Source organism: Mustela nivalis (assembly GCF_964662115.1).
Source record: "Mustela nivalis genome assembly, chromosome: 10".
Lineage (NCBI taxonomy): Eukaryota > Metazoa > Chordata > Mammalia > Carnivora > Mustelidae > Mustela > Mustela nivalis.
The window spans coordinates 101406966-101432720 of NC_139029.1; the positions used below are offsets into that span (position 1 = coordinate 101406966).

General features: G+C 36.5%; 1 protein-coding gene across 2 annotated transcripts in view; it reads left to right on the forward strand.

Moving 5' to 3' along the window:
* The window catches only part of TRIM33 (tripartite motif containing 33), a 117644-nt gene extending 92150 nt beyond the window's left edge, over positions 1-25494 (forward strand). The window contains exons 12-20 of one of the 2 annotated variants that reach the window (XM_082685011.1): positions 7278-7410; positions 9148-9211; positions 11268-11427; positions 12606-12955; positions 14898-15021; positions 17076-17150; positions 18819-18971; positions 20367-20417; positions 20497-22411. In XM_082685011.1, coding sequence (XP_082541137.1) covers positions 7278-7410; positions 9148-9211; positions 11268-11427; positions 12606-12955; positions 14898-15021; positions 17076-17150; positions 18819-18971; positions 20367-20417; positions 20497-20709 — 1323 coding nt within the window. In that variant the 3' untranslated portion in view covers positions 20710-22411. Of the gene's footprint in view, positions 1-7277; positions 7411-9147; positions 9212-11267; positions 11428-12605; positions 12956-14897; positions 15022-17075; positions 17151-18818; positions 18972-20366; positions 20418-20496 lie in introns of both variants that reach the window. The other variant, XM_082685012.1, reaches the window with a different exon arrangement.
* Positions 25495-25755: the final 261 nt, after the last annotated feature.

A 25755-nucleotide genomic window follows, 5' to 3' on the forward strand; every position in this document is an offset into this window, starting at 1 on the left:
TGAGAGAGAAAGTGATACTGAAAAGTAGAGGATAAAAAAGCCTTCTGTCCCTTTCACCTGTAGCATTTTCCTGAAGAAAAATATCTTATAGTACCTTCTGAAATTTCATGAATTCATTTGAATTAAAAGCATTTTTTTTTATTTTTTTAAGATTTTATTTATTTATTTGACAAAGAGAGACACAGTGAGAGAGAAGAAACACAAGCAGGGGGAGTGGGAGAGGAAGCAGGTTTGCTGCTGAGCAGTGAGCCAGACGCACACCTCGATCCCAGAACCCTGGGATCATTACCTGAGCTGAAGGCAGCTGATTAACCGACTGAGCCACCAGGCACCCTAGAAGCATTTTATTAAAAAGTTTTTTGGTGGGGGCACCTGGGTGGTCCAGTTGTTAAGCACTGACTCTTGACTTTGGCTCAGGTTGTGAACTCATGGGCCCGTGTCAGGCTCTGTGCCGAGCGTAAAGCCTGGTTGGAACTCTCCCTCTGCCCCTTCCCCCTACATGCTTACTTCCTTGCTCGCAAATAAATAATACATATATATTATTTATTTATTTTGGATGCAGCACACAAACTATTTAATACAAAAATAATAGACAAAGTCAAACAGGCACTTATTAATAAGAGAAAAACTGACTAGAAGAAATCTATCTTAAACACTTGGCTGGCTCCATCAGTGGTCTTAGGTTTGTGAGTTAAACCCTACATTGGGTATAGAAGTTACTTTAAAAAAAAATTAAAAAACCAAAACAAAAACCACCTTATTGTAACTTAATTCCAGTTGCATTTAACTGAGCTCCATTGCTGAGAACACAACTCATGCACAGTTATGGATGAATGATTTGTACATTTTCAGATATTCACTGAATACTACCTTACAACACATATATAGTAAATTTGAAAAAGTTTAATTCATGATCCCCAGATATACTTCATTTTTGTTGATATTTTGGAAGAGGTCATTTTATTTATTTTTTTATTTATTATTTTTTTTTATTTTTAAAGATTTTATTTATTTATTTGCCAGAGAGAGAGAGAGAGAGAGAGCGAGCAAGAGAGCACAGGCAGACAGAGTGGCAGCAGAGGCAGAGGGAGAAGCAGGCTCCCCGCCGAGCAAGGAGCCCGATGTGGGACTCGATCCCAGGACGCTGAGATCATGACCTGAGCCGAGGGCAGCTGCTTAACCAACTGAGCCACCCAGGCGTCCCTGGAAGAGGTCATTTTAGAGAACAGTCCGTGATTCTGGCTTATGGGTTGTGTAATGAACCCAACTTAGACTCTGTTGGACACCAGGTCTCTTCCACTTCCCTTCAGACATCAGATGGGTTTTGGGTACTTGTTTGGAAAGTTCTCTGGGTAACATGACATGCCAGTACTCCTTGTGCTCGTCAAAATACTTGTTCAAGTTGGTAGATTGGCTTGTGGGCGGGGCGGGTGGAAGCACTGAGGTGCTAGGAGTAGGAACACCAGACTGCTTGTTCGCATCGAGCCAAGGCAATGATTGACAAACAGCATTTTGTTTATAAATTTAAATATAGTCTTTGAAGTTATACTGAGTCATCCTCACATGCATTGTATGAGTTATTCAGAGTCAAGGGTCACCAGGGGAGCAAGAAGCAGTGAAATTGATAAGACACTGGGGCCCTTGATTGCATTTTAATATTTTTATGTATTTAATGGATTTTATAAGAGTTTTAAAGGATGTTTCTTTAACTTTAAAATTGCTTCAAAATCACTAGTTCATTGTGAATTCTTTAAATCTCATTGTTTCCCTAATATTAGGAGACATCTTTTTTGGCTGAGTGAATGGAAGTTGTATTGGTGCTGAAAGGACTGGACAATATAGAATGGGAAATTTAAGAATATATCTATAAAAAGTGGAATTTCTATTTTTAAGATTTATTAATTTGAAAGAGAGAGTGCACGCACGAGCAGGGGAGGGGCAGAGGGAAAGCATCTCAGACAGACTCCTTGCTGAGCATGGAAACTGAAGCAGGGCTCTATCCCACAACCCTGGGATCATGACCTGAGCTGAAATGAAGAGACAGATGCTTAACTGACTGAGCCATCCAGGCACCCCTCAAGTAAAATTTCTAAGTCATGAGCTTACAGCTTACACAGCATTTTCATAGGCAGTATATCAGTTTTTTATGTAAAATCATCTCGTGGTAATGTGATACCCCTATTTTATGGATGAGAGTAAGAAAGGTTAGTGACTAGTCACCCACTACATGGAAAAGTTGGAATTCAAAGCTCAGACTCCACATTACAAGTTTGGTTTTCTCCCCACTATCCATCCTGATACAGTCCTGATTGTAGGCCTGGAAAGGTTTAGTATTGAGAGGTTTGGAGCAACTAGAGAGAGGTATGTATAGTGTTAAAAGAATCATTCAAGCTTTGCTAAGTACTTAATATATGCTAAAGTCCTTGGTGATTGAGAATAAGAAGATAAATAAAACTTGGTTCCAGGTCTTAAGAAACTTTCAAAAGGAAAAAGAAGTTTGCTACTGTCTTATTTAACATAATTTGCTAGGCTGTTTTGACCTTGGTTTGGTGCTTTCTGACAGAGACCAGATGGAGGAAATATAGATGCTACATATCTTTGAAAAGCTGGGCATCATAATCAGACTTTCTTTTTATCATCTACTTTTTTTTTTTATTTAAGATTTTATTTTATTTGACAGAGAAAGATCACAAGTAGGCAGAGAGGCAGTGGGGGAAGCAGGCTCCCCGCTGAGCAGAGAGCCTGATGCAGGGCTCGATCTCAGGACTCCCAAGACCATGACCTGAGCTGAAGGCAGAGGCTAAACCCACTGAGCCATCCAGGTGTCCCATCACCTACTTTTAAAAATTGAGATATAATTCAGATACCAGAAAGTCCAATTTTTAAAAATAAACAATTCAACATTTTTAGTATATGTACAAGATTGTGAACCATTACCACTATTTTAACATTTTTATTACCCCAAAAGACTGTCCATTAGCAATCACATTTCCCTCTTTCCCAGTCTCCGGAAACCATTAATTTACTTTATGTTTCTATGGTTTTGCCTCTTCTAGACATTTTGCATGTGTGGAATTATATAATATATGGCCTTTTGTGTCTGGCTTCTTTCACTTAGCAGTGTTTTGTAGGTCCATCCTTGTTGTAACCATCAGTACTTATTAATTCCTTTTTATGGGTGAGTATTCACCCATAAAAAGGAGTATTGTATGGGTGAGTATTGTATTGTATGGATATGCCACATTTGTTCATGGGCTCATCAGTTGTGGGCATTTGGGTTTCCACTTTTGGCTGGTAAGGAATAATGCTATGAACTTATTTATACAGGTTTTTGTATGAGCACACGTTTTTGGTTCTCTGTGGTAAATTTCTAGGAGTGAAATTACTGTGTCTTATATTGTGTAAGTTTTTGAGGAACTGCCAAACTTTTCCACAGTGGATGCACCATTTTACGTTCCCACCAACAGTGTGTGAGGATTTCAGTTTCTACACATTCTTACCAACACCTGTTACTGTCATGTACTTTTTTTTTTTTTTTTTAAAGATTTTATTTATTTATTTGACAGGCAGAGATCACAAGGAGGCAGAGAGGCAGGCAGAGAGAGAGAGAGAGAGAGGGAAGCAGGCTCCCTGCTGAGCAGAGAGCCCGATGCGGGACTCGATCCCAGGACCCTGAGATCATGACCTGAGCCGAAGGCAGTGGCTTAACCCACTGAGCCACCCAGGCGCCCTGTCATGTACTTTTAAAAGTAGAGGTGGTTACCATGAAAGCACAGCTATAGTAGGAAGTAGTTAACTAAACGAACCAAGAACAGAAAGGGAAAGAAACCTGTCCTCTCCTTAAGAATCACTTACTTTCAGGGCGCCTGGGTGGCTCAGAGGGTTAAGGCCTCTGCCTTCGGCTCAGGTCATGATCCCAGGGTCCTGCTCAATTGGGGAGCCTGCTTCCCTTCCTTTCTCTCTGCCTGCCTCTCTGCCTACTTGTGATCTCTGTCAAATAAATAAATTTTAAAAATCTTTAAAAAAAAAAAAAAAAAAAGAATCACTTACTTTCTCTCCTATCCCGTAGTTGCCATGGTGTAGTAAGAAGAAGCCTGGTGGAGGCTACACAGGAAGTAGACAAGGTAGCATTAACTATGTAATGCAACTCAGAAGTAAATTCAAAGGCAGTTTTAGATATTTGTTGATTTACCTTAATATAGTAGTCATGACAGCCATCCAGGATTAGAAGTTGATCTAAATAGAATTCTCTCAATGTAACTTGTATTTTATTTTGCTCTACTGTCCATTTCCAGCATAGTGATAATGAATGTTTGTAATTTATACCTTGAGGTGATAGATAATGAACCTGAATATGTTTTGAATTCATAAACCAATATTAGATTCTGTTCAGATTAGATTATAATAAATAGATCTAATGTTCTTTTTTTTTTAAAGATTGTATTGAGAAAAAGTGTGTGTGAGTGGGTTGGAGGGAGCAGAGGGAAAGGGAGAGAAAATCTTAAGCAGACTCCAAACTAAGTGCAGAGCCTGACAGAGGACTCAATTCCAGGACCCTGAGGTCATGACCCTTGCCATAATCAAGAGTTGGATGCTTAACTGACTGAGCCACCCAGGTGACCTGATAGATATATATTCTAATGGTTTATTCTTTATAAAGAATTTTTCGTATTTGGCATACGTAGTAACTATTTATCTGGATACTGTATTGGATATTATGAAGTTTTGGGGAAACTATGTATTTCTGATATTCATATGTAAACTTAAATGTTGTGGGGAACCCATTTCTGCACTGTGCTCTTAGTACGAACTAAATGAATCAGTCTTTTCTCCCCATCTTAACCAGTCTGATAGGTAAAACAATATTCTTGATTTCTTTTGAATACATTTCTTTTATTTGTATGCACGGTTGCCTTTTCTTAGGTTCAGTGATGATTTGTATTTCTTCTCTGGCTTGTCTTTTTCCTTTTAGTTCATAGAAGTTAGTTATATAACACATGTTCAAAGAACATTGAATTAATCAATAAGTGAATTAATGTTTTTCCAGTTAGACTTTTTTTTTCTAGTTAGACTTATAACTTTATTAATGCTGACTCTTTACCCATGTCTAGTGAAACCTGGGAGTGAATGTGTCAGCTAGCATTTCCTTATTGGGGGCTGTAGTGATGTCATGGGGGCCCTTTTACGTACTTCCAGTTTGCCTCTTCAGAATCTGTCCACTCTTCTTGCCTTAGGCCTGTCTATCTGGCCAGAGATACAAATTGCAGGTAAAGTATAGGAACTGGTGATAGAGTTCTAGGTAACCTGGGACTTTCATGTCTTTTTTTTTTTAAGATTTTTTTTATTCGACAGAGATCACAAGTAGGGAGAGAGGTGGGGGGAAGCAGGCAGAGAGCCCGATGCAGGCCTTAATCCAGGACCCTGAGACCATGACCTGAGTCGAAGGCAGAGGCTCTACCCAGGTGCCCCTCATGTCCGTTTTAAATCATCCCCTCCTCCTTTGTGTTTAGGTGTGACATTGTCCAGCTTCCATCTGTGGCCCATATTAGGAGCTCCCCCTTTTTAGAAACCCTCCACTTGATTAGTTGCAGCTAGGAATTTTCCTATAGTTATAGCTTACAAGTGAATTCTTGGCCAACAGCTGTGATCACCAGCCAGGCACAACTCCTGATATTCCTTAATTGCCCTCCAATGAGCTCACTGCCTGCTATTACCTTCAGCCCTTTATGTTTCTAACATGAGGGTTTTTTTTTTTTTTAAGATTTTATTTATTTATTTGACAGAGAGAGATCACAAGTAGATGGAGAGGCAGGCAGAGAGAGAGATAGAGGGAAGCAGGCTCCCTGCTGAGCAGAGAGCCCTATGTGGGACTCGATCCCAGGACCCTGAGATCATGACCTGAGCCGAAGGCTTAGCGGCTTAGCCCACTGAGCCACCCAGGCACCCCTAACATGAGGGATTTTAAGGGCTTTAATGAGAAAGGCTTATTTACTTTTCAGAGGAGTCCTCCTTTGCCTGTGATATATTGTGACCTACTTTATTTCAATCATTTTTCTGTCAGTCCAGTTCTATTTTGCTATATTTCTATAATTTTCTTCATAGTTTCCACTTTGATGATATCCTTTCCTGTTTTTATAACCATGAAATCAGTGTAATTTTGAGAGGAAAGGAGAGCAAGAAGTAAATGTATGTGTTCAGTTTTCTGTCTTGAATAAGAAGTAGATTTGCATAAAAGGAAATCTGCTTTTAGTGGGAGAGAAGCTTAAAGGGGCAAGTATGGGCACAAGTTAGATCATATTCAGATTGGCATTATTTAGGAGTAGTTTGACCGTCTCTTAAGGAGTAGTGTAAAATTTTTCCTAAGGTAATTTTCATAATTAAATAGTATTTACTGTTTCTTGCATAAATATTTTCTATTTCATCATTACAGTTCTTCAGTGTAGTGGGAGGTTTTAAAGAGGAAACTGATGTTTAGGATGCTTGGTCCTCTGGCTTTAACCTACCACTTTGCCTGTAAGTGAGAAAACGGCTCAGTTCTTCTGTGGGCTGCCCCAGGTTATAAGGGGGCATTATATCCCAGGCTGAGGGCCTTATTTTGAGTCTAAAATCTTTCTGTTTTTTATTTTTTATTTACTTTATTTTTTAAAAGATTTTATTTATTTATTTAACAGATCAAAAGCAGGCAGGGAGGCAGGCAGAAGGTGGGGGGAAGCAGGCTCCCTGCTGAGCAGAGAACCCATTGTGGGGCTTGATCCCAGGACCCTGAAATCATGACCCGAGCTGAAGACAGAGTCTCAGCCCACTGTGCCACCCAGGCGCCCCACGTGTTTCTTAAAGTGTTCAGGTTAGGCACTGACGTGATTAAATTTCTGTTCAGGTGGTGATTCTGGCACCTGAAATAAAGAAATAAAGAAAGGAAGACCAGATGGAGAAGGATGCTGATAAATAGGGTTCTTCATCAGCTTTGAGAAAAAGCAAGAGTCAGTGTGTCAAAGCGATTTTATTTTCATAGGAGAGCATGAAGGATTTAGTGAATTGTTAGGTTTTGTCTTGAACTGCCCCAGGTATTTGCTGAAAAGTATTAATTATAACTTTGTTCACAAAAACTTATAAACTATGTGGGTCCTCAGGAGAGGCTAAGAAAGCAACAAGTAAGCCAGTTTGATCAAATGATCTGTTTGTTAGTAACTGTAAACATAAGCAGTTATACTAATGAAATTAATAACTTCTCCTCTGCTTTAATCAAAGCAAATTTATCATTCATTCTTTCTTTTTAGTTGGAAGATGCTGGTTCAAGTAGTTTAGATAATCTACTAAGTAGATACATCTCAGGCAGTCACCTACCCCCACAGCCTACAAGCACCATGAATCCCTCCCCAGGACCCTCTGCCCTGTCTCCAGGATCATCAGGTAAAGCCATCAAAGGCACTGGCTCGTTTCTTTTGTTACAGCTGACCCTTGAACAACACGGGTTTGAACTGCACAGGTCCACATATACGTGGATTCTTTTCAGAGATTGCAGTATTGTAAGTGTATTTTCTCTTTCTTACGGTTTTTTTTAATAACATTTTCTTTGGCTTTACTGTAAGATTACAGAATGTAATATACATACCATGCAAAATATCTGTTAATTGACTGTTTATATTATCCTAAGGCTTCTGGTCAACAGTAGGCTTATCAGTAAAGTTTTTAGGGAGTCAAAAGTTATATGTGATTTTTGCACAATTGGGGGGTAGGTCAATGCCCCTAACTCTAACATTGTTTAAGGGTCAACTGTATATGTATTAGGTTCTCCAGAAAAACAGAACCAATAGGAGGGGTGTGTGTGTATAGAGAGATTTTAAGAAATTGGCTCACAGGATTGTTAGGACTGGCAAGCTATAGGGCAGGTTAACAGGCTGAAGACCCAGGGCAAAGTAAATGTTACAGGCTTGAGTCTGGAGGCAGAATTTCTTCTTCTGGGGACCTCAGTCCTTTCTCTTAAGGTCTTCACCTGATTGGATGAGATCCACGCACACTGTGGAGCTTAATTGGTTTAGGCAGAAACTCAAATGATTAAAATGTTAATCACATCTAAAGATACCTTCACAGTAACATCTAGACTGGTGTTTGGACGAAAAATCAGGTAGCTATATTCTAGCCAAATTGATACACAAATTGATATACTCAAATCATACTTTTTTTTTGATGGCTCTTTCTAACTATATTTCTTCAAATACAGTTGACCGTTTTCAGCTAACTGAAGTAATATATGTATCTGTAGTATACACTGTTCAGAGCTGTTAATTACCCCTCCCTCAACCCCCAGCTGTTTTCACATTCTTTGCTAGGTATGTAGATGCATTTGCTTGTATTTTACGATACAGATGGGCAGTTGAAGAGTTCTTTAGTTTCACCCCATATTTATAATTTATAAGATATTGAAAAAATTAAAAAGTTGAGGAAAGAAAAGTAAATTTTCAAATTGCAATTTTAAAACAAAAACTTAAATTTACTGGCAACTATTAAAGTTATGATTAATCAACTCTATGAGATACAGATCTCTTCCAAAACCCAGTTGTTTTGTTGACCCTTTTATGAATGAATGATTAAAGCAACTCTGAACAGATTGACAGTGCAGAAGTGCTTATGGGGTTTATTTTTTTTGGTTTCAATTAAATGTAACTTACTTCTTACTGAAACAGACCACCTCATTATTTCTTGAGTAAAAATAGTTCAAATTTAGATGTCTTTCATGAGATGCACCATTAATATGATTTTTAGTTGTAGAATTTTTAAAGTTTAATATAATTAATCCAGGACTTCTAAAAGAATGAGTAATTACTGGGACTCTAAGTAGGAGATTTACCAGATGGCTTGTGGCAAGATGGCACATAGCTTTCTCTTGACCTGGTAGTTCTCATTGATTAGATAGTGTTGCTCTGAGGAGGATTCTGAGAATCCTGTCTGGACTCAGGTGACAGAAACTGCTTGATGCCTGCCCTGCCAAGGGTTATACATGCCATCCCTGATTTTGACACTAAGCCTAGGTCTGATTTCCAAGAATTGCTAAATTACATTATGGTCATCTTTAATTCTATAAATACTAAGTGGAATTCTGAATATTCTTATCTGCATTGATACTCATTTTGATGTATTATTTTCTAGGTTTATCCAATTCTCACACACCTGTGAGACCCCCTAGTACCTCTAGTACTGGCAGTCGAGGCAGGTGAGTATTAACATTATTAGTAGTTTTTTTTTCCCCCTTAAGACAAATTTTGAACATGTATTTTAAAAAGTAGAAAATTACCTTGAACTCTTACGCTTATCACCTGGCTTCAACAATTACCAAGTTATAGCCTCCTCTGTGTACCCATACATTCCTCCCTGGTCTGGATTATTTTGAACCATTGCTATCTGCAGATATATTGACATCAAAATCTGTTTATATGTTGAAGAAATATATTGTTTCCCATACAGAGTTTTCCCCACCTTGTCATTTAAATATAGTATGTGCTATTTTTTTCCTCAGTGTTGGTAATTTTGATCAGGGGGAAGGTGAGGCAAGAAGAACACTTCATTGATGGTGGCATGTACGTCCATCAGGGGCACCTAACATTTGGCGGATTTTGTTTGTGACAGCCACCATTAATTGATCTTTGCCTAGCTCTTTTTTTTTTTTTCCAACTAGTTGAAAAATAGTGGTATTTTAATTATTGTGTTATTTCTTTTCGTGTACCAATTTAGAATATCTCTAGAAAGAGAAACTTTTTTGTTACCGGCTATTTGGTTATAGGACAGGCGAAGAGATTCTTTCTCTTTATTTCTGTTTGTATAATCGTTGATTCCCAGCACCTTCCAACAGGGACCAGTGAATTTTTATTATCTCCTGAACTCATATATTTAAACATTTTATATATTACTAACTATTAAGGATGCTATTTTTACTGAAGGGTTATATTGTTCAATCTTTGGCCTATCAGAGCTTTTTCAGTTTGGCTTCCTAGGCCTTTGGTATAACCCCAGTAGTCTTAGAAAGCTTCCTTATTTCTTGTTCTGAAATGATGTTTCAGACTTGTCTTAACATATTTCCTGCCTCAGGCCTAGAGCCCACCATTTTTCTTAGAAATGGTTGTATTAGTGAGGAAATAGTGCTTGGAGACAGTCTTCTGGGCACTAGGGACACTAGCTGCTGCTGAGTTGTTTGTTGTGCCTTTTTGGTGAACATAGCTAAGAGATGGGATGATATTTGGAGTGTATTGACATAAGATAGAATAAATGTGTAAATGTTGCCTGATTTTTATACTTTAGTTTGAATAACTTAGTACGATGCAGGAAAGATTTAAGCTATATATATATTTTTTTTAATTTGGGTTTGTGTGCATTTTGAAGACTAGTGCTATTAAATACTTGCTTGACTTTTTAATTATACCTTAAATAAATAATCAGTACTTTGAAAAGAAAAGTACTTTGAGTACTTGAGTAATTGAGTGAAAAGGTATTCATTCTCAGTAGCACTACAGTCTTACCAGTTACTCACTTCTCTCGGCAGTGGTTTTGCTTTGTGGTCTAGATAGAACTGATTAGTCATAGACCTGTCCTCTTAACCTATCATTTTGTTGATTCAAATAAGGATATTCTGGGTTGTTGACTACTTGTTATTCTCTTCTCCCAATTTCCTGTCCTCAAAAGCTAAAATAGAGTTTACTTTGAGGAGGCTTCATGAACTACTATTATTAATGCTGTTTTCTTCATTAGTTTGGGGGCAGAGAAGAATCGAAATTACTTTTATGGAGAAAAACAATTGCTAACATTCTTTATTAACTAGTCTGGGAAAATGGTTATTTACTGGATTTCTTTAATGACTTAGTATAAGTGCCTCACACCATAAAAATGTTTTTAGGGTCTTCTGAAAGTTTTATACACGTTTTAAAATTTTTTAAATTTATTTGACAGACAGAGATCACAGGTAGGCAGAGAGAGAGGAGGAAGCAGGCTCCCTGCTGAGCAGAGAGCCTGATGCGGGGCTCGATCCCAGGACCCTGGGATCATGACCTGAGCTGAAGGCAGAGGCATTAACCCACTGAGCCACCCAGGTGCCCCTGATCTACGTTTTTAAAGAATTTGAAGCTATGCTTATATCACACTTCTTTTACCTGCATTATAAGGTGTCTTTATCTTCTAGAAAGTTGGTTCTTTTCACTTTAATGAATATTACCTTTCATATAATTGATTTTATGTATATTATACAGGCACATTTGACTTTTTAAATTGTTTTTTATTAGCTGTGGGTCATCAGGAAGAACTGCTGAGAAGACAGGTCTTAGTTTCAAGTCTGATCAAGTGAAGGTCAAGCAAGAACCTGGGACTGAAGATGAAGTATGTAGCTTTTCAGGAGCTGTGAAACAAGAAAAGACAGAGGACGGCAGGAGGAGTGCCTGCATGGTAAGCTCCCACTGGAGCCTGTCAGGGATTCAAGGAGGCCATTTCATGGATTCTTCCATCTCTGCATATTAGACTGAATAGTGATTCTACGGACACTTACTTATTTTTGGATATTTATGTCTGGTATAATCCAAATCTCTCTGTAATTCAAGTTTTTCATCTAAGTGTCAGCTGTAATTTGTCATAAAATGTTTAATTGTATTAAGGATTCATTTTGAAATGATCTTTTAGTTTGTTATTGGTCAGTATTTTTGCCATGATTCTAAATTGGGTTCTATTTTGTTTTGACTTCATTAGTCATCTCAACAGTCTCAGGCCACAAAAGATCCTTTACTGTTTTCCTGGATCTGTGAGTTCAGGATTAGGACTGCTGATGTGAAAGAAGTTTAATGATCAAAGAGTGGTGTGATGGGAAGATTGCCTTTGGCTTATGAATTATTAACCATTTAAGAGTTTTTCAGGTAGAACATTTTATAAAATTTATAATACAGAATGAAGGAAGGCCTTCTATTCCTCCTCCTGTGCTGACACCCCCCACTCTCCAGCAGTAAATTTTGATCTTGTTTTTTTCTTCCTGCCCAGGCTTGGGTGTCATTTTCTACTTGGTTAGCGTATAGACATTTCAGGTTGGAGTATTAGCATATATAACACAGTATATGCACATTTGAGAGCAAAGGGATTTAGTCTTGTATTTGGATTAGTGTCCCATCATCTAATATCTGATTTAGAAAGTGCTTGCAGAAAACTGGGTGCAGAAGGGTGGTGAAAGATTTCTTTACCATTTTCACAATCTTCTTACTTTAGTAAAATGATGATAGGTAGGCAGAATAATATTTCTTAAAAGCTGTGCAACAGAGTCTTGGGTGAAAAATAGGGTATTATAATCAGCTCTTTGTAGGAAAAGTATAACCCTATGCTCACTTTACAATCAGTGTGTTTAACAGTTTGATTAATTTTCTTATTATCCAAATGAACCAATATTAGAGTGCGCTATAAAATCATAAATTAACATGCCTAATAATTTTGGATTTATTTTCTTTCCTTTCTGTCACTAGTGTCATTTCCAAATTAATTTTAAGTTATGTATATGTGTATTGACATAATTCTTAAGTTACACGCACACTGCATACACTAAGGATTAAATGATTGTTTAAGAATTTGTCCTCGTTTTGTTTTAGTTGAGCAGTCCTGAGAGTAGCTTGACACCACCTCTTTCAACCAACCTGCATCTAGAGAGTGAGTTGGATGCATTAGCAAGCCTGGAAAACCATGTGAAAACTGAACCTGCAGATACAAATGAAAGCTGCAAACAGTCAGGGCTCAGCAGCCTTGTTAATGGAAAGTCCCCAATTCGAAGCCTCATACACAGGTCGTCAAGGATTGGAGGAGATGGCAGTAGCAAAGATGATGATCCAAATGAAGACTGGTGTGCTGTCTGCCAAAATGGAGGGGATCTCTTGTGCTGTGAAAAATGTCCAAAGGTCTTTCATCTAACTTGTCATGTTCCAACACTTCTTAGCTTTCCAAGGTACCAGTGAAATAGTTGATTTTTTTGTGCTTGTTTATTTTTATAGGCTAAAATACAAACAAAATTGTCCCTGCAGATGGCCTTCCTAACCATCGCATACTGTTTCTGTAAAATAGGGAGCCTGTTATTCCTTTGATAGTACCTTCTAGAGAAACTGATAGCTGAATGGTGAAATGTCCAAGATTTAAGTAGTGTATGAATGGTAAAAAGTAGACCGTTTCCTGGCCTTCAGTTTATACTTAGTATAAGCAAAGTAGATAAAACTCTAAATTATGAGAGAGGTCTGGGGTGTTGGAGAAGTTAGTCAATTTCCTATTGAAGCTGAATTTTTTACCTATTGCCGTCAATCTTAATAGGGTCTACAATAATTTCACTTAAGAATACTATTGGGGGCGTCTGGGTGGCTCAGTTGGTTAAGCGACTGCCTTCGGCTCAGGTCACGATCCTGGAGTTCAGGGATCAAGTCCCGCATCAGGCTTCCAGCTCCATGGGGAGTCTGCTTCTCCCTCTGACCTCTTTGCCTCTCATGCTCTCTCTCACTCTCTCTCAAATAAATAAATAAAATATTAAAAAAAAAAAAAGAATACTATTCGGTGGGAGACAGCTCTGTTGTGTCTTACCTAGAACCTATTATTCTGAAGTTTGAAAGCTTTTGAAAGGCATTTTAAATGAAAAAGTACTTTGTAAAAAAGCTTTCACAGCTTGCATATTTTTAGGTATTGCTTTCTCTTGACCCCTGGAAGCAGTTCATTGGTAGTGCCAGCCTGGAGCACTGTGTGCACATTTCTCATTTAACAAGTTGTGTTCGTACTATTTTGTCTCCAGTTGATTTTGTAGACCAGTTTCCCTCTCCCAAACCCTTACCTCCAAATAACCCTTTTAAGTGACAATAAATAGTGTTCTTGGGAAAGCCCAACTTTTTTCTGCTTGTAGATAAAACATTCACATTTCAGTTGAGTAAATGAAGCAGTGAATTGAGTAAACTGAAGCAGTGATTTCAGTTGAGTAAATCCTACCCATTTTGAATAATTCACCCTTTTGGATTAGAAAAATACTGGCTATATAAACAGTGCCAGAATATTTTTCTGAAGAATCATAACTCTTAGCTAGGTCTTAAGAGAGGTACAGTCATTTGCCAGAGATGTATTTTAATCTTTTATAGAAAAAAGCATTGACATTTTAATGTTGTAATTAAGGCTTTTCATATTTTTCTTCCCTTTGGGTAGTAACATCTGCTGGAATGTTAGAATTTTGCCACTGAATGCTTCCTCTCAAAGGCTGATACTTTGGAAGGAATTGGAGCTGTTGGAAAAGACTGGGATGGTCTCAAGACTTAGAGTTTCTTTATGGTGGGGGAGAGAAGGGAAGAATTACTGGAAACGAACCATTCTAGAATTTATGGTTTGATGGAAATCCTGATGTAAACAAACTAGACTGAGCAAATTTAAAGGATAAGGGGTGTATGTACATGTGTTTGTATTTATGGAGATATGTGTTCTTGGCTTTTGACTGGCCATGGAGAAGAATTGTTTTATTTTTGGCATATTGAATACATGCCATACCAATATGGGATACCTGAGGAGTTCCGTAACCCATACTCTTTACTTTTTTGTGAGCGTGGGGTCATTGTGAGATAGTAATGGGGTTGACATTCCGTCTTCTGCTGTAAGTACTAACCCTCAACTTGGTGTTATGAAGAGATTGCTTTTGAAATGCAGGGCTACAGTTTTATAAAGTGTTCTAGAAATAATTAATTGAAGACTGGGAAAAGTTTTGGGAAGCTTTTATCAGACAACTTTGAGATTTGACAAGAATGCAGCCTTTCTTTTCCTCAAAAACCGTGGAAGGAAAGAAAAACTGGAGACTTACTTCCAGAGAACTAGCTTCTCTAGCATGGGTTTTACTATAATTACAGGGACTAATTGCCTGTGTCTCTCTTTAGTGGGGACTGGATATGCACATTTTGCAGAGATATTGGGAAACCAGAAGTTGAATATGATTGTGATAATTTGCAACATAGTAAGAAGGGGAAAACTGCACAAGGGTTAAGCCCCGTGGACCAAAGGGTAAGTGTCATATAAGTTGGATTTATTATTAGGGATTCTGTAGTTGTCTGGCTATACACTGGAGACTTTACATCCAGCTTCCTCATACTTAACATGTCCCAACCAAAAGCATAATTTCAAAAAAACATAAATAATAAACAAGCAAATAACAATGTAAAAACTGCGCTCTTCTCCGGTATTTCCCATCTTTAAATGGTACCACCATTTATTTCTGCTGCACAAGCCTTTCTAGTGAAAGATCAGAAATGACCCTAATACAATTTGCTTACTTGTCCTCACCATCACCTTCTGAGATAGCTATCATGGTGGTTCATCTGCACTGTCATAATAAACTTCACTCAGACTCCCTGAGTTTACTCTTGACTCTTTATACTGTAGTTTTCTGTACTGTATGTAGTATTTTTTTTGTAAGATTATAGAGAGTACAATGTGGGGAGGGGCAGAAGAAGAGGGAGGAGAGAATCTGAAGCAGACTCCATGCAGAGCCCAACCCAGAGCTTGATCCCACAACCCTGAGACCACGACCTCAGCCCAAATCAAGAGTCGGATACCCATCTGACTGAGCCACCCAGGCGCTCCTACATAATATTTTTAAAAAAATATAAACATGTCTGTCACTTCCTGTAATAGCTTTCTGTCATTAAAAATAAAATCCAGGGGCGCCTGGGTGGCTCAGTGGGTTAAGCCTCTGCCTTCGGCTCAGGTCTTAATCTCAGGGTCCTGGGATTGGGTCCCACATCGGGCTCTCTGCTCAACAGGGGGCCTACTTCCCTCTCTTTCTCTCTCTCTGCCTGCCTCTCTGCGTACTTGTGATCTCTCTCTATCAAATAAATAAATAAAATCTTAAAAAAAAATGAAATCCAGAATCCTTTCCTCATTTCACTCAGATTTCTGCTGATGTGGTCTATAGTCTCTTCTCCAAAAACAAAAGCTCTCTGGTCATTACAGTTAAGTTTGCCTCCGATCTGGTGTATGTACTTGCGGAATCCCCCTCTATTATCTGTTTAGCGTGTACTGACTTCTATTAAAAGAAGTTTAAGCAAATGAAAACTATAAATGTAAAATGCATTTCAGTTTACTTTTGACTGTATAAAAAATTCTAGAATTGTATTGAGAAGACATAGTTTGTATTTAATTTTAGACCTGCATGGCGTCATTTCAGGAAAAGAAAGAATAATATGTGTCCTTCTTGCATCAGAGAATAGCAAAAGCAGTAGTTTATAGATTACTATAGATAACGAGGTAATCTTGCGGTGCCTGGGTGGCTTACTCGTTAAGCATCTGCCTTCAGCTCAGGTCATGATTTCAGGATCCTGGAATTGAGACCTGCATCAAGCTCTCTGCTCAGCTGGAGACTTGCTTCTCCCTCTCCTATTCCTCCTGCTTGTGTTCCCTCTCTCATTGTTTCTATGTCAAATAGATAAATAAAATCTTAAAAAAAAAAAAAAAAGTTACTAGGTAATCCTAATTACTAGGATTTAGAGGATTACCTAGTAATCTATGAATTTTTACACAGAATGCTATGTTGCTTTTATGACTCCTTTCCATCTCTGTAAATAGTCAGTAGTAGATAAATTACCTTAGTCATCGTCTAAGAACAAAAGCCGCCCTCTATTTTCAATACATTCTTTAAAAGTAGAACAGAAGGTAGTCTCAAAACTAAATGGGAGGGGTGCCTGGGTGGCTCAGTGGGTTAACTCCTCTGCCTTCGGCTCAGGTCATGATCCCAGGTTCCTGGGATCGAGCCCTGCATTGGGCTCTCTGCTCAGCAGGGAGCCTGCTTCACTCTCTCTCTCTCTGCCTGCCTCTTTGCCTACTTGTGATCTCTCTGTCAAATAAATAAATAAAATCTTTAAAAAAAAACCAAACAACTAAATGGGAAGCAAGGGAAACAAGATGGTTTTCTTTGGGTATGTGTATTTAGATAAGTCAGTATATAGGAGGCATATATTGAGTTTGTTGTAATAAGGCTTTGTAGTGATAAAGTTCTCTTAAGAATATCTTATTAGGGGAATAAACATTTCATGTGTTTTCCTTTCTTTGTTTTGGTCCAGAAATGTGAACGACTTCTGCTTTACCTCTACTGCCATGAATTAAGTATTGAATTCCAGGAACCGGTTCCTGCTTCGGTGAGTTGTTTACTTTATGACCTCCCTAGTGAAGAAGCTTGGTATAAGACTTGAGAGTATTGGCTCTGGTCTTAAGGCTTCTCATCTTAGTCTTCTTCAATAATCTCAGCCTCTCCAAGGTTCAAGTTTCCTTCTCTAATGCTATTTCTTACCCCATTTTGGATATTCCAAGAACACATAGGAGACCTTTATAGAACGTTTTAGCATAGTACCTGCTAATTATCAGTACCTGATAATGTCAGTACGTATTAATCCAAAATTTTATTAGGGCTCTTATGGATGTGTGATTCACTTGTCAAATACTGCATTTTGTTTTTTAAAAGTTTTTGTTGCTGTCATGACAAAGTAATGAATTTAACTTCTGTGTTCTCTTTCACTTTTAAAATGGACATAAGGGATATAGATGTAATGGAAAGAATCTTGGACTAAGAGTCGGAATACTTAACTTCTCCCAGTTCTGCCATTAACTAGCCTTAAAACTTTGGGCAAATTTCTTAATTTTCTGCCTTTACCTTTTTAAACATATAGTGGGAGTACTGGACTGAAATATCTCTAAAATTCCAGTTCTATGATTCTAGGCTCTGTACCTTGGGGAGAAAACAATCTCTATGTAAGTATTAATTTGAATAAAAATGTAAAATTGAAGCTTTCACACTGGTTCTTATCTTATGAAGATAAGCCCTCTTTACGAACAGTCTAGATTAAGAAAGGACTGGAAATTTTGCAAGTCAGTGCTCTTTGATTATCTTAAAGAAGACTTTTTGTTAGGAATAAAAGCTCTAAAGTCCCATAGGAAAAGGAATATCATGGGTGCTCAGGCTTCATGAATGGAATGAGAATATGCTATATACATTTGCTCACCATCATTTGTTGAATTAAGACATTGTTGAATGCCAGGCCTGTAATAGAATATTAAATAGTCGACTTGTTTACTGGGTAGGCTCAGAAAGGAATTTTAAAGCACAAAAGCCCTAGACACAGGAACATGTTTTATACAAATAGTAACCATCTGATACTAGGAAGTTTGTCTTCAAGTATAGGGATTTTACAGTAGAAAATAACTTTAAAATATTTCTTTTTGTGAACTGTTTAAATAGCTTCTCCAAGTTCAATTGTTTCTCGAGAATACAACTTTCTGGCTAAAAGTTGGGGCCAGAACACTCTCTGGCATGATCATTAAAGGGTTAATGAAATTTTTCTTGTGTTATTTATCCTCTTTTTCCTCTGTTGTTTTATGTCCAGAGTCCTTTGTGGTATAAAGTTATAGCCTCTAAAAGACAACATTCTAATGATAATAATAATAAATTTTGTTTTTATATTTTCTTATAAAACAAAACAAAACAAAACTCTTCAGGTGTCATAGTATTCTGATGAGCCAGATGTGTCCTTAACACTAATGTTGGCTAGCTTTGCTGATCGTGTTCTTTCCAGATCTCCTTACCACAGATAGAGCTTTGAGGCCTTCATAACCATTAAGACTGCCACAGATTCTGAATATGATTTGGTTTTTATGATAAATGATTGGGGCATAAGATTTAAAATACCTTCACTATACCTAAAATTTTCAAGTAGCTGGCTCAGTAATTAATATATGCTGTACATTTTCAAATAAAACAGTTTGGTATTTTTGGAGAATCCTTAGCTATCCTTATTTATTTGTTTCTTTAGATACCAAACTACTATAAAATTATAAAGAAACCAATGGATTTATCTACCGTGAAAAAGAAGCTTCAGAAAAAACATTCCCAACACTACCAAACCCCAGAGGACTTTGTGGCTGATGTCCGTTTGATCTTCAAGAACTGTGAAAGGTTTAATGAAGTATGTTAGCTTCCAAACTATAAAGTCTTGGATTATTAGTTTTTGGTTTTTGCTTGTTTATTTTTTATTATATTTTTCCTGCTAAGAGATTTTTCTAATTTGATTGAAAAATTTTTTTTCTCCTGCAGTTGTGTCAAAAGTAAAATTTGATTGCATCCACAGCTCTAATGAAAGTTTATTGTGTATAATTGGAGTATATTTTTGAAGCTGAGGGTTGAGATATACAAGTATAGAGAGTAGACTGTAGTTAAGTATATGGAAAATGATTATTAAATAGTCTATATTTGGGGTTCATTTAGGAAAGGCACTTGTACTGGTTCTTTTGATTTTATTATTAACGTAGGTTAATAATGTTAACCTATTAAATGTAGAACCCTGAAATCATAAACTAATTTCTGGTGGCTCATCTTGAATAGTAGCCCAGAGTATATGATGTTGAGTTTTCTAATCTCAGCAATACGACTTTTATTAACTTCGGTTGTGTATTTTTTTTTGAGGATAAGGATGGGCTCTCCTTGAGGAAAAATATGCTATATGACTCACTTCTTCAAGGAAATTGTTTTGTTTTCTTTGAGAAAAGGCAAGTCTCTTACTGTTAGAGAAGATTTTCATTATTCTATGAGAAGAAAATGGAATTAGATAAGAATCTACAAAACCTTTAGAAAGCTCAATAGTAAAATATCTTTATTACTGGTGAAATTTGGTGCCATATGACTATTACTAAAAGGACATCAAATCATTTAACATATACTCATAGCTAACTCTGGAAGCATCTAGATGACCTTTTTAATATTTGGGGGAAAAAATCCTTAAGGTTAAAAGTATAGTGTAGCAGTATACTGCAGAAAGTATAGTAAAACCTTACTCACTTGAACTTAAAATTGATATAGTTCCACTTTTGTCTTACTTTCTAATCCAGTTAGATTATTTTCAAATAAATGTGCTTTTATGAATTGTAGCTAACATCTGCAAGGAAGAAGACACATTTTATCTGCTTTAGCAATGATTAAATAATTTATGGTTAACAAATTGCCATACAGATAGAATTCTAAGTGGTTTGTTGATGGTTTGGCAGTTTCTAAAAAGCAACATTTCTTAATATGATTAGTTTTTTTGTCTTCATGAGATTGATGTATTCAGTCAACCGCCATTTCCGATTGACTTACTAATATAGAATTTGAAAGCATTCTTGAGGTTTCACAGTAGGTTTAGTAACAGAACTTTGTAAAGAAAGTGGTTCCATGTTCTGTAGAATTTGAGAAAGCACTTAATCTGGTTATAGCAATTTGTTCCCCCTAGTATGGCTGACTTTCGTCGCCAATCCTATGCAGTTTCATAACTTTAGAAAGGATTATAATTTCCCTTTTTTTTTTTTGACTCTGGTATCCTTTTTAGATGATGAAAGTTGTTCAAGTTTATGCAGAAACACAAGAGATTAATTTGAAGGTAAGCTTTTCAGACCATGCAAACTTGGTGAAGGAATATGCATTACCAACAGGTGAATATTCCTATCTTTTGCTTGCAGGCTGATTCAGAAGTAGCTCAGGCAGGGAAAGCAGTTGCATTGTACTTTGAAGATAAACTCACAGAGATCTACTCAGACAGGACCTTCGCACCTTTGCCAGAGTTTGAGCAGGAAGAGGATGATGGTGAGGTAACTGAGGACTCTGATGAAGACTTTATACAGCCCCGCAGGAAACGCCTAAAGTCAGATGAGAGACCAGTACATATAAAGTAAAATGACATGAACTTAAATAATTGTTTAAAAAAAAAGAGAGAGAGAGAGAAAAGAAAACCTTTTATTTAAGTGTTGCTGGAATATCTTGCCTACAGTGGGCACCTCCTTGAAGAAGCTGATAGCTTTTACACAGTATTAGATTGAAGTAATGGACAGAAGTCACTTCTTGTCAAGAAAGGGGGAGAGAACTCTGTTTGCAACTTTAAAAGTAAAAGCAAAAGCGAAATGATTTGAAGATTCTGTAACTAAAGAGGATGGTTCTTTAGAATGGCAGTTGTTGGTGATCATGTGGTATTGATTGGTGCAGGATGCTGGGCGTACAAGTACATACTTGAGGGTCATGTCGCTTGATAAATTGTTTCTTTGGACAGGAGTGCACAGATACTAAAAACAACTTTCACGTCTCCCCTTCCACACACATACATACTGATTTGTTTTCTAGCTAAAATCAGAGTTGCTCAGATTCCACTTTGATGTCAGTGCAGATGTGCATTGAATCATGCCATGACATTTTTTCTCACTTTGATGCTGTTGGGCCTTAGTTTTTATATTGGTTTAAAGAACTCAACAGTAGTTTTATTTTCTATTTATACCTAGAGTCTAGAAAACATCAGTGATCATCATTTAATCACTTTTAATGGTCTGCTGAAATAAATACAGTAACTTTTCAGTGGCAGATCTTATAGTAGTCATTTCCAGGAAAACACTTCCACACAATTGCACTTCCCAGTCAGAGCATCTGATCATACAGTTATTCCCATCAAAGGCAGAATGTTCGTTTTAAAATTAATCTAGTTTTCTGTACATTTGAATTTGATTGAGAAGGTGACAACTGGCTCTTATCCAGTCTTCCTTCATATCAGTTTTCTGATAGACCACTATTGGCAAACAGTAATCTGTCAACTACCAAATGTGTAAAATTTTCTGTATTTCACTTTGTCTTATTTGTAAATAGTGAACTAAAACTTCTGGCAGATCAGCAACATTTGCTGAGCCTGTTTTTTAAGCTAATGTGTATTCTTACTAATGTTCCTATCAAGAATGGATTTGTAATATATGCTGTCTATTTCTAATGTTCACATTCATATTTTGAGGTTCTATCTTATTTTAATAGAGAACAGACTTCTCAGAAAATCTTCAGAAGCAGCTTATTATTAAATATCAAACTATTGAAATAAACCCGGTGGGGTTAGATTACTCATCTGTCCACCAAGTGGGACATTTGCATGGACTGGGGGCTTAACGGACTTAGAAGAGGCCTGTAAGTAAATCCTGAAAATGAGCCAATCCCCACTTGAATGGTTACTGGAGTAAACCCACCTTTACTACCCTGAGTTCAGCCCCTGAGGCAGATAAACCACCTTGGCTTGGTTTCATTTTTCTTCTCTTCATTTGTGATGCTCAGATCCAAGATGTGTGTTCTAGACTGTGTACAGGCTTCTCTTTTGTTGGATTAAAAAATTTAGTCCTACTTTTGTATGGACACCTTAGAATGAAAGTGACCAAAATAGAAGACTTGCCATTAGATATTTTTCAGACGTCAGCAGATTTGTGGCAAATCATTTGCCTTTTTAAAACTTCGGCTTCTGCAATTCAGACAGTAGACTACTCAGTAAAAATTATTTGGCATAATTGTCTGAGGTAAATATTTTTTAGTGCATATTGAATCAAATAAAGTGCTCTAAAGAAATTATTATACAAATTCCTTTGGGTTGTTTTTATTTTCTTAACAAGCGTGGGGGGTAAACATGAATATTAATCAGGCCTTCTGATGGTGTACGTAAGTGGTGTTGATTTTATTACTGCTGTTGACTTCATTCTGTGACTTTCTTTTAGCTTCTCTTTCAGTTTTGTTATAAGTTCAGCTTTAAAACTTACACCGAACTTTTTTATCATTTTACTCACATTTCAGATATCTAAGAAGAATTTTCTTAAAAGAGGGAGAGAATCGTTTTATAATCCTTTATTTATGTGCATTTCCCTCTTTCCCACAACATTTATGATTTGAGTTTAGCAGACATATCTAGGGCATATTTGGGAAAGTGAAGAGTAGCAGTATAACTTCCTTTTGTCAAGCCATTTATTTCTAATATTTTACACTTGTTCTTCAGTTGAGTCCTTTTCATGATTCTTAATTAAGTCTTTTATATAGGTTCTACCAGTGGGGGAGAAATTAAATTTTAATATTTATTTCTTGATATTTAGGGCCTTAAAAAATAATGTGTTCCCTTAAAGATATTTCTATGTTAGGTGAAAATTTTTTTTTTCTTTTAAGATTGGTTTTTGAAAAGCCACTTTACTGTCAACATTTAATAGACTCCATTTCTGTTAATAGAAGACAATTCATACTACTGAGAATTTACTATTAAGTAAATAGCTATCAACAAACTACCCTTAAATGCAAGTTCAGGTTTCATGGAAGCTTTTTTCTTGTACACTGATCCGTGTATTCCTAAGCTGATTTGTTCAGCCACTATCTGATATAACCATTAGAAAAAGTATAAAAGCTTAAATTGATATTCAGATGTCTTTATGTTTTTCTATTAATTTATATTTCAAAAAAACAAACATTTAACGTCAATTCCTAAAGGCAGTTTAATACTCTTTCTTTATTAAAAGACAGTATTTTAGACATGGAGATGTTAAATGTTAACTTAAAAACTTGCAAAACTTTGCAATACTTCATTTCTGATCTCCCATCAGAACACTAAAAACAAAGTGTTCCTCAGTCTGTTCCGGTGGCCTAAAATTTTTTTTTTCTTTTTTTTTAAAAGCTCTTGGCTCAGCTAATTCACTGAGTAAAGGAATTGTTTTGCAAGGTGAAGCATGTACATGTCCCAAAGTATGGTTAGATTGTAGGTCATGATCTATATAGAAACATTGAATCATTACCACAGAGATAATAAGGCATTGTCTCTCTTGTTGAAATTATTCTTTTTGGAATCAACGAGGTACTTTCTGACTTCAATGTCTTATATAAAGGAATTTTAAATAATATTAAAGTCATCTAATCTCACTTTTTGTTGTAACAATTTTTGAGGTTTTTAGTTCATCCAAAGAAATAATGTTTTTAAGTAGAAGCAAGAGGTTTATAGTGAGCAAATTGTTCGTTTACCAGTTACCTCAGCAGGTCTCCTGCCCATGTAATTTTTAGTGATGAGTGTTAATAAGCCGGTAGATTTAGGTCTTCTGACTGTGCCCTCGGATTTTGGCCTACCACATGTTATTCAGTAATCTCTTAGTATCCAAATTGGGAGTAGATGCTGTGGCCCCCCTCTCCCTTGGCCTTTTAAGTCCCTTAGCCATTCCCACTCACAACACAGGATGTATAAAGATCTTGTTTCTTGTTGAAGTCAACACTGCTTATTTGCATACTCAGCATTGGATTGGTGAGTAGTTTTTATAAAATGCACCCACCCTAACTCCCTTAATTAGAACAATCAGATTCTTAATTCATACCATCTGTATTAATAATCTGCTGAAGATGATCCAAGGTTTTCAAAGTGTATCAGTTTGATCTTGAATTCAACCTGGATGCTTGCTTTTATTTTTCTGACAGTTCTCTCCTCCTCGATAAAGCAATAACACTGCTTTAAGTCTGTTGCCTAATAGGCATATCATAGTCCTCTCCCAGATGGTGATTTTATAGGAAAGTTTGTATGCATATCACCCAGTCTATCTTTTAAAAAATAAGAAATTTAAATGTACGCTGGAGCTTATGACAATATATTGTGGCATTTTATTTTAAAAATTGGGGAAAGTTGCATATTTTTTTAAAAGTAGGTATTTGAGTAAAAAAAAATTGAAGGTACTTTTTTAAGAAAAAAAATTTATATGCCACAGTTTACATAGACATTTCAGATTTCAACATGTACTCTTGGATATGATGGTTTCTTTACTTGGCCAAAATGCATGTAAAACATATCTTCCATCTTAGTTCCTTGTGTTTGCCTTCGTGGTCTTTTATATATTTTTTATTGTATCTGAGAAAATTATCTTCAAAAATAGGTCAATTTGGACGTATTTGTCATAATCATACTACAAAATGTACAAAATTACGTTTAGCCCTTTTCTAGCAAATAATCTATAAAAAATGCTCTTCTTTAAAATTCACCAAATTTGTATGTGGGAAGGCACTCAAATGATTTTGTAGGTGCCACTGCAATATTCCCTTTCAGGTGTGGCCTAAATTTCAGTCTTAAGAAGGAAGTGCTTGTCTGCTCCTGGTCTGAAAAATGTAGGCATTTACTATGTTTTAAATCACAGTGAAACATGTATATAAGCCTATAAAAACGGTATGTGCAATCTGAAAGCCTGTTATTTTCTATGTAGACATACACACGAAAGGGTTAAATTCACAGCCTTACTAGTTCCTTGCTTCCAGTATTTCAACTGGTCTCCTCCCCTCATTATTATTATTATTATTATTATTATTACTACTACTACTACTACAACTATTATTTTTGCACATAATTAACTACCCTTCAATATGATTCTTAAAGAAAAAGTGCTGTTTCTGTGGTATTGTATTCTCTAAATAATCATATTTAATTTTTTAAAACAAGGTTGCAGTTTCTAATTGTTCCGTTCCTGTGTTTTTTGCTGGTGTGTATTAAAAGCAAGATTTTCTTTTTCATGGTTATTTAATACATTAGCTGCCTGTAAATATTTCTTGTTATAATGCTCTGGAATGTGTTGTAGAAGTTGTATTAGATTAGTTTAAAGCCTTGTTTGAAAACCACATTGTTTTGGTTATTTCTATTAAATTAGAAAATTGAAAAAGTTTGCAGATGAATTCCTTTTTTCTTCCTCTTTGAGTTGATATGTAATCATTTTAAGTTTATTTGAAAAATGTATACTGTGTGTCAGGCACTGGAGATACAGAAGTGTCCCTGCCTTCACAAGTATTGTTTAGACTCTGAGAACAATGCGTGTTACAATAGGGATCAACACAGAACATAGTAGGAAAATACAGGAAAGGCTCTAACACCAAACTCATTGGTCATGGAAGTGATCTCTTTCACTTAAAAAAATATGATAGGGCGC